At 43.0% G+C, this 10,106-nt stretch overlaps 1 protein-coding gene across 1 annotated transcript in view; it reads right to left on the bottom strand.

Annotated features, from left to right (window-relative positions):
- Window positions 1–1,950: 1,950 nt before the first annotated feature.
- Window positions 1,951–10,106, bottom strand: part of TYR (tyrosinase) — a gene marked incomplete at both ends in the record, with an annotated part of 68,002 nt that continues 59,846 nt past the window's right edge. The window contains 2 exons of the mRNA XM_081327220.1: window positions 1,951–2,171; window positions 7,628–7,809. Of these exons, the coding sequence (XP_081183346.1) occupies window positions 1,951–2,171; window positions 7,628–7,809 (403 nt within the window). The remainder of the gene's footprint in view (window positions 2,172–7,627; window positions 7,810–10,106) is intronic.

Here is a 10,106-nt window from a genome sequence, read left to right as displayed (position 1 = left end):
ACAGATTACGGTGTGCAGAACAAAAAGTCATGAAGCAGATTTTGGAGCGAACAATCTGGAAACGCCTTTGGATAATATTGAAATAAAAGATGATTGTTGTATAATATGACAAAGTAGGGTGTGTGAAAGTAATATAAGGCATTTGTTTGATGGGAGTACCTGGCTCCTCTTATCTAATGAATCCTGAATCCATCCTAACTCTTCATCATTTTACCTACTTATCCCCCTCTCTCAAAAAAATTGTGTGGGTTCAAAAAAAAGGTCAGTCAGAACATCTCTGTTTAATTCCTGTGTTCCAACCCCAAACCCCAATTGCCAATTGATAATTGCTAGGACTTCAAAACTCCATAATTCATGTGAATATTCCCACCATCACTCAATGGTTCATTTCCCCAGCTATTATGGCACAAGAAGAAGAACTTGGAGATTCTTAATCATCCAGGTCATGGTTGTCTCAAAGCTGGTTTTTCTTTTCAAAAAGGCAACTGGACTTTCCTGTTTTTTTCCTTTGAAAATGTTTCACTTTGTCAAGGTAATAATTTAACAGCTAACCAGCTTGTATAATATGAGATCTATGATGTAATGATGGGAATGACTCAGCAGGGTCTGTGTCCCTTTAAGAGCCTTTGTATAAAAGGGAAGGCTCTGCTGCTGTGTTCTCTCTCTTTTATTTTCCTGCTGTAACTGTTGTGTTGTAGCCTGCTGTATTAGCACGTGTATGTATATTGTTCCTGGTGTATGATATTGTAGTTAATGTAAGATAAACCACCATTTAATATAGACCACTCACTGTGTTTACTCCTGGGTTATCTCAGAGCAATAAGACTGTATGTGCTCTGACGCACTTCTCATCCAAGAAGCTTCTTCAGAACTGGAGAAGAAGTGAAATGCTTCCATAGGAAAAAAACCAAGAAAGTCCATTTGCTCTTTGGAACAGGAAGAATATGTAGCTCGTATTCCTCTGTGCACTTTATAAGCCATAGTATGCAACATAATAATATGCACCATTCAGACAACACAAACATACATTTAAAAAGAAAACCTTTATCCTTTCATCACCACTCAACCAACTTTGTTGCAGAAATAAAGGAGACCTGAAAGTCAGCTTAGGAATGACTATTAGACCGTTTTCCAATGACTTTAATTTCAATTAGCACCTTAAAATAACTTGAATTTACAGGCCAGGGTCAATGGAATCCAACAATGTGTGATCTCCTGATCTTTTCTTAAAGTTTAACATGGAGTGACATCAGGATGGGGATCCAAACAATAGTTCCCCAGGGATTATTAAGGGTTTCTTACATTTCTTGACCTGTTTTGAAATCCACCGGAGAGGCTTGATCACACATAATGACAACTACTTTGTAGAGAAGGAGGAATATTGAGTAGAAAAATATTATGTAAACAGGGACACTGCCCACCAAGTTTAGGAATCCTCAAAAGATATCATCACAGATGTTGATGGAGATTCTTAATCCTCCAGGCCATGCTTGTCCCAAAGGTGCTTTTTCAAAAGGTAACTGTTCTTTTCTTTTTCTTTTTCCCTTGGAAGATGTTTCGCTTCTCATCGAAGAAGCTTCTTCAGTTCTACTGAATGGTTCTGACTGTGTTGTAAACAGGATGTGACACCATATAGCTCCTGTTTACAACACAGTTCTTTCAGCAGCACTAGGGAGACTCCACAACCATTTGCACTACTCAGGGGACCCCCGAGGGCACAGAGTGGCCTCAACAACTCTCAGAAAGAGTGCTAACAACCAGATGACTGCAAGGAATATAAATCCTTCCCTCCTCCACCATTCAGCCAGATTTGAAGAAGCTTCCTGGATGAGAAGCAAAAGGTCTTCAAGGGAAAACCAAGTCCAGCTGCCTTTTGAAAAAGCACCTTTGGGACATGTCAGCAAAGATTTTCTACATCATCACAAAGTTAGCTTTAAGACCAGGATGGTTTTATAAGTGTGACTGATACGTAATGTGCGGATAATTTTCCTCCTCTGTGAGTAAAGGTTGGCTCTCTTCTGTCTCTTTTTTCTTCTTTCGAGTTCCCAGTTTGACAAGTCCTTTGACTGCCATCGCTATTATGGCACCGATCACACCAGCTCCGAGTAACCATGGCCAGATCTGACGAGCTTGTTCCAAGTAAGGGATGAGGAAAGTCTGAAAGGGGGAGTCTGTAAAAAAAAAAAGAAAGAAAGAAAGAAAAAAGGACACGTCTTCTATTTCACATAAAGCAGTGGTGGCAAACCTGTGGCACGCATGTCAGAGGCAGCACTCAGAGTCCTCTCTGTCGGCAGATGCGCCGGTGCCCCAGCAGAGTTCTCCAGAGCAGTGAGCACGTGGCATTTGGATGCGACAGGGCAGGAAGTGAGCGAGCGAGCGGCATTGCCCCGACCCCGGGGATGCCCTGGAGATGGTGAAGGACTGGCCCTGGTCATGCCGTGACCACTGGAGCCATGCCCACCCAGTGAGCCACGCCCCCCGACCCTCCCCCCCGAAGGCACCACAATGCTGATGCAGCCCTGCGAATAATAATAATAATAATAATAATAATAATAATAATAATAAGAAGAAGAAGAAGAAGAAGAAGAAGAAGAAGAAGAAGAAGAAGAAGAAGAAGAAGAAGAAGAAGAAGAAGAAGAAGAAGAAGAAGAAGAAGAAGAAGAAGAAGAAGAAGAAGAAGAAGTTGGAAGGGACCTTGGAGGTCAACTAGTCCAACCCCCTGCTCAGGGTTTTGGGTTGCAGTTTGGGCACTCGGTCTCTAAAAGGTTTGCCATCACTGACATAAAGTATCCTTGCCTGGAATGAGAAATTGACCAGAAATCTGGTGAGTTATAAAATATGAGCCTATCAGAAAATCCCAGGACTCTAACCTAGATTCGAACGTTAAAAAAAAAATCCCAGAAAAAAAAATCAGTGGCCAAAAACATTTCTTTACTGTGGTCAAGAAAACTACATGAGTGGATGACCCCGTGAAGCCCCCACTCATCTAGCTCAATGAGGGGAGATGCTCGCTGCCTCACGAGCTTAGAAGGCTGGGCTGAGGATCGGCAGGCCCATGTTTGAGACCTGCTGCTGCCGCAGGGCAGGGTGAGCTCCCGTCACATGCTCCAGCTTCTGCGGACCCAGCGGTTCAAAAGTGAGTGAGGGTGAGTAGATAAATGGGTACCACTTTGGGGGGAGGGGGCAACTTATTTGAAAGGAGTCCCCAAATGGACAGTGATGTCACCAGCAAATCCTTTCACCGTGGAAGCACTTTGATATCAGTAATGAGGGAAGCGTCCTTTTTTCTATATACGTCTAGCTCTTGACTGGTGACAACCGAGTCCAAAATTTCTGCTGCTGAGCGAGACGATTGTTACATGGGTTTTGCCTCATTTTGTGACCTTCTTTGCCACAGTTGTTAAGTGAATCGCTGCCGTTGTTCAGTTAGTAACACGGTGGTGAAGTGAATCTGTCTTCCCCAAGGACTTTGCTTGTCAGAAGGTCACAAAAAGACGTACATGTATCCCCGGGACACTGCAACCGTCGTAAATATGAACCAGTTGCCGAGATTCCAAATTTCGTTCACGTGACCGTGAGGATGCTGTGAAAGTAGTTGTAAGTACTATTTATTCAAGGACAACCAGATATGAACTTTCTTAGCTCTTTGAGATCAATCACAGTTGTTAGTTAGATGCTGCCACTTAATGAGCATAGGTAAAAAGGCAGAATATAAAATGAATATTCCTCTGGTATTAATTCAGGCTAGCCATATGGCCCATCAAGTCTAATAAAAGATAATGGGGAAAGATTTGCATCCGTGCCAATCCATCTTGATCAAGTCACAAGCTAAAATCTTCGCTTTCAGGAAAGCAATAATTTCTGAGGGAGTAATAAAGTGAAGCTGAGGAAATTGCTACTGGAAGCTGAAGTACAGGTAATCTTTGACTTATGACCATTTGTTTAACAACCATTTGAAGTTTCAATAATGCTGAAAAGGTGACTTACGGCTCTTCTTCGCACTTATGACGGTTGCGTCCCGGTGACCATGTCATCAAAATCCGGTTGTTTGGCAACCAGTGTGTACAACAGTGTTCCAGAGTCATCTAATCGCCATTTACACCCTTCCCAAGGAACTTTTGACCAGCAAAGGCAATGGGGGAAGCCTTGTTCGCTTTATGACCATGGTGATTCACTTAACGACCATGACAAAAATGCCACAAAATTGAACCCAATTCCCTTAATGACTACATGTGAATCTAAAATTAGAGAAAATTTTCATTTCATTCCCTTTGAATCAACGCTTTAGTCTGTATAGTACATATACAGACTAAATAACTTTTACTTCTTTTGGAACTGTCAGCTGCAGTTCTTAAACTAAAATGTATCTGTGAGACACACATGGGAAAAAACCCCATAGAAAACTGTGTATATATTCATAGAATCATGAAAAAAGCAAAATTCAGTATCGGGGGAAAAACTGATTCAAAAATCCACCTATCAGGCAAAATTCAAAAACAAGCACAGGCCTGAAAAATGTGCAGCAAAAGAGACAAATTAAGAGGCAAACCATTTTAAAAAGTCAAATTTACCAAATTTAAAAGGAAAAAAAAACCCAAAGTTACTTTTTTCCTTTGGCAGGCGGAGAATTAAAAGGGTTCTTACTCAAAGTAAGGGTATTCAACCTGTCACAGTCTTGATGTACTTTAGAGTATATACTTTTTTTTAGAAAATCTAGACAGCATACTAAAAAGCAGAGATATCACCCTGTCAACAAAAGTGCGTATAGTCAAGGCTATGGTCTTCCCAGTTGCAATGTATGGCAGTGAAAGTTGGACCATAAGAAAGGCTGAGCGCCAAAGAATTGAGGCCTTTGAACTGTGGTGCTGGAGAAGACTCCTGCGAGTCCCTTGGACTGCAAGGCGCTCAAACCGGTCAGTCCTAGAGGAGATCAACCCCGACTGCTCTTTAGAAGGCCGGATCCTGAAGTTGAAACTCAAATACTTTGGCCCCCTAATGAGAAGGAAGGACTCCCTGGAGAAGAGCCTAATGCTGGGAAAGATTGAGGGCAAGAGAAGAAGGGGACGACAGAGAATGAGGTGGCTGGATGGAGTCACTGAAGCAGTAGGCGTGAGCCTAAATGGACTCCAGAAGATGGTAGAGGACAGGAAGGCCTGGAGCAGACATGTCAAACACAAGGCCCGGGGGCCGGATCCGGCCCGCGAAGTGGTTTCATGCGGCCCGCGAAGCCATCCTGGAAACAGTGAGGGAACGGCCCCCACTGCCTTGGCCCTGGCCCAGAGACCCTCCTTCTGCCAGAGACCCCCAGATCTGTCCCACTCCTGCCCAGGCACCCTTGATGCAAACGATGTAGAGCTGGCCACGCCCAGCCATTAGGCCATACACACTCTAGCCACGCCCACCCAGTAGGCCACGCCCACCCTGGCCATACCCACCCGGCCCCTTGAGGGCAACTGCAATGCTGATGCGGCCCTCAATGAAATTGAGTTTGACACCCCTGGCCTGGAGGAACGTTGTCCATGGGGTCGCGATGGGTCAGACACGACTTCTCAACTAACAACAAAAACAACAACAAAGCTGCCAGAAATGGTCCATTTGCTGTGGATTATTTTTTTTTAAATGGGTCTGGGAAACTGCATGAATCTGAAGATTGCCATTCCTACTATAAAGTCATTTGTCAATTAAAGACTTTTCCCATTAAATCTGACTATAGTCTCCTCCATCACCTCCCGGCATGCATTTCTGGCCTGAATCCCCTGCTGATAGTTACCTGTTCCAATAGCTTTGAAAGGAAATCATAATTACTTTTCCAAAGATTGACTGTTTCTGCTAATAATTAAGTCAATGCAGATAACAGCTGTAATAAGCTACAGCATATTATCTGCAGGATAAGAGGGTAGGGGCAGCGAAGGGGAAATCACTTTCTTTCCTCTTGTCTACATTTCACTTTTCAATTACTTTTATTTTCCTTTCCTGGTGACCTCCCCAAGAATTGCCTAGGGCTGAAATTTCTTCTTCTAATCACTCCTGTTAATTTGACATTTTAATTTTGTTTCCAGTCACACATTATCGGTATTTAAACACATATATCTCAAGAGGACAGTTCCCGTGGGCCGTCAACTCTAATTAATGCCAATTCCTCAACCATCATCACGGTTTCATTGGAACTATATAGAGGTAGGGTTGTTGTTGTTTTTTTCAGAGCCACCTGACCAGATATCCAAAACAGCTTTTTAGAAGGAGCTCATTTCTAGTATTCCATGTGGTTGTTGATTAAAACTGCATTTTTAAAGGGAAAATCCAGCTGGCTGTTCCTGAAGAGTATACACAATTCTACACAGAAATTCCCAGGTTATTCTCATATGTGCATTTTGGTTTGGTGTTATTGTCACCTCAGGCATGAAGAATCAGGATCACCTATTAAGTTCCAGCTAAGCTGACTTATTTCTCCTACCTATACATAAGAATCTAGTCAACTAATGGTCAAGCACTAGAAGCTAGATAAGACTTAACAGTACTCAAGAGGGGTGGGACTTAGACCCTTTGTGGGAACATAATGATTCTAGGCTGATTCCTCTCTTGATTTCACCCCCAGGTTCTGCCTGTCCTACTCCTCCAGTTATTGAAATTAAGTTCAATAACTTCAATTCCTTTCTATCTTCCCAAATTGTTATCGTCTCTGGACAAACCACAATATGTCGGATTATTTAAACCCGGCAATTAGGAGCCTACAGAAAACATGGTTTGGGAGCTGGAACAAGGCAGCAATGGGCTTACAGTTGGTTCTCGAACTAATTTAAAGATAAAATTAGAAGAATTGGCACCAACGGCATGAAGGGAAAATGAGTGGTTAGCAAACAGAAAAAATATTTCTACTTCAGGGAAACTTTACTTTTTTTTAAAAAAAAAAGAAACAGACTGCATTTAGCTAAAGTCTGGGATGGTGAAGGTGGAGGGTAGCAGCGGGCCAGTGTGGGATTGATTAGCACCTGGCCTATTTGCTAAAAATAATGCAACTGTCTTCCTCCATCCTCCCAAGACAGAAGACCAAATGCTTTCCTGAAAAAGCATTGCGCAGAGGGACAGCCTGGCAGAATGCCTACTGGTGTTTGATGGGGTGGTAACGAGAGAGGGTGGAAGGAAAAGAGATTTAAACGTTATTTGTGGCTGCAACATTCCTGTCACCCTTGGTAACTCGTCTCTGGGCTCTAGAATGCATTTTCTGCCAAAGCTAAAATACAGCACGTTGTGTGAGGTTTTGCAGCAGGATCAGGAAAACAGGCTTAGAGGTGTAGCTCTGGGCTTGCATTTATCACCTCTGAAGTGCAAAGCAAGCAAGCAGAATGCACACATACTGTATATAGGCGGTCCTCAACTCCCAACAGTTCGTTTAGTAACTGTTCAAAGCTACAACAGCACTGGAAAAAGGTGCCTGATGGCTGTTTTTCACCCTTGCGACCGCTGCAGCATCCCCGCGGTCACGTGATCAACACTCAGACACATGGCATCAGTTGTAAGTCCCTTTTTTTGATTCACCACTCTTTGGCGAATCAAAAATAAGGACTGGCACAAAAATGCACACTGTGCTGCCTCCACTGGTCCGACTTAAAGCGACGGATCCGATTACCTGGCTCCAAGAGATATTCATAGTCGTAGCCCAGCTCTTTGGATGAAATGAAGAATTCCCCGTTCCTATAGAGAGGAATGAACGGGACCATGAAATATCCCCGGTTGTGTCCAATAGGCGCGTTGGCCTCAGGGTAGACCTGAAGTTGGGGTTTGTGTCTTCGGAGCCACTGTTCATAAATGCTGCGGGAGCAAAAGTTGGATATTAATAGTTCAGCAAAGGAAGCAATGATGCTTTTTCAAATCTAAAAATACGGTAGAAATAAAGGTTCATGGGTCGTCGGTCCTAGATTGATCCAGAGGCTGGACATCAGCTGCAGGCTTCGGTGATAATGGCGAAAACCTGGACAGTCCACTGGAACACCAGAAGACAGTTAGAAATTCAGAAAGTCTTGGGAACAGGGATACAGATGGTCCTCAACATAACCACCGTAATGAACCTGTCCAGTGGTGGGATTCAAATAGGTGAACAACCGGTTCTCTGTGTGGGTGCCACTTCCGGAAGTCCATTCTGGGCCTGGGCGACAAAAAAAAAAGCTACTGGTTCTGCCGAAGTGGTGCGAACCGACTGAATCCCACCACTGGACCTGTCTATTCTGACTGTATGTCGTGATGGTCTTAAATCAGTTGAGTGACTCGACGTTATGACCTTTTTTGCAGTGGTTATTAAGTGAATATGGCAATCATCAAACTAACACAGCGGTCATTAAATGAATGCCATGATCATTAAGCAGACTGATTATTCGCTATGGCAGTTTTGCGAAAATTGGAATTACGTTGTGGTTTTCAGCAAAACTGTCACGACATGTAGTCGTGTGATCGCGAGGTTCTGCAAATGGGCATAAATGTGGTTGTGCTGCTGAGTGCCTGAGGTGTGATCCTATGTCTGTTGGGGAGGGCAGCCATCAGAGCTTTGGAAGTGAGTGAAATCTCCCTTTTTCCAGCTATGTCATAACTTTAAATGTCGCTAAACATTCAAATAAACTCCAGAGGTAGCCCGTGACTTACAACAGATCGTTTACTGACCGTTCAAAGTTACAATGGCTCTTAAAAGAGCAACTTATGACCATTTTTCACACTTCATGACCATTGCAGCATCCCTGTGGTCACACGATCAGAATTCAGACATTTGGCAACTGGCATGCATTTATGACGGTTGCGGTGTACCGGGGTCACCTGATCCCCCCTTTGCAACCTTTTGACAAGCAAAGTCAATGGGGAATCCAGATCCACTTAAAACAACCATGCTACTAACTTAACAACTGCAGTGATTCATTTAACCACTTTGGCAAGGAAGGTCGTAAAATGGAGCAAAACTGCCTTAGCAAACGTCTCACTTAGCAACATGAATGTTGGGCTCCAGCTGAGGACCACCTGTATCACTCTTAAGTGGGATGTTGCTGGGCTTCTTGTAAGCTACATTCTTTTTTTTTGTCCCGATAAATCTTGCTAAAGTGACACTGTGAGATTTTGTGCCTGGGAAAAGAATTACTTTTGGGCTGTGCCAAGGAACTTGACCAGTTGCCATGAATAATCATGAAAACAGAATACTGTAAAGCAATCCCAACAGGAGCTGGAGAATTGCTTTAACTCTGCAACTGAAAGCGAACAAAGAAACAGCCATTGGAGGATTCTTGGTGACTACGCTTTGGGGCCCCCAGTGAAAATCACTTCAATATGAGCCAGCAGTGTGCTGCAGCTGCCAAAAAAGCCAACACAGTGCTAGGTTGCATTAACAGAGGGATAGAATCAAGATCACGTGAAGTACTAATACCACTTTATAATGCCTTGGTAAGGCCACACCTGGAATACTGCATCCAGTTTTGGTCACCACGATGTAAAAAAGACGTCGACACTCTAGAAAGAGTACAGAGAAGATCAACAAAGATGATCGGGGGACTGGAGGCTAAAACATATAGGGAACGGTTGCTGGAATTGGGTATGTGTAGTTTAATGAAGAGAAGGGTGAGGGGGTGACATGATAGCAGTGTTCCAATATCTCAGGGGCTGCCACAAAGAAGAGGGAGTCAAGCTATTCTCCAAAGCACCTGAAGGCAGGACAAGAAGCAACGCATGGAAACTAGTCAAGGAGAGAAGCAACCTAGAACTAAGGAGAAACTTCCTGACAGTTAGAACAATTAACCAGTGGAACAACCTGCCTCCAGAAGCTGTGAATGCTCCAACACTGGAAGTTTTTAAGAAGAAACTGGACAGCCATTTGTCTGAAATGGTATAGAGTTTCCTGCCTGAGCAGGGGGTTGGACTAGATGAACTCCAAGGTCCCTTCCATCTTCTTCTTCTTCTTCTTCTTCTTCTTCTTCTTCTTCTTCTTCTTCTTCTTCTTCTTCTTCTTCTTCTTCTTCTTCTTCTTCTTCTTCTTCTTCTTCTTCTTCTTCTTCTTCTTCTTCTTATTATTATTATTATTATTATTATTATTATTATTATTATTATTATTATTATTATTATTATTATTATTATTA

The sequence above is a fragment of the Vipera berus genome (assembly GCF_964194415.1).
Source record: "Vipera berus genome assembly, chromosome: 4".
In the NCBI taxonomy this organism is placed as follows: Eukaryota; Metazoa; Chordata; class Lepidosauria; order Squamata; family Viperidae; genus Vipera; species Vipera berus.
Note: the sequence above shows the minus strand (reverse complement) of the source record. Positions and strands in the feature narration are given on the sequence as shown.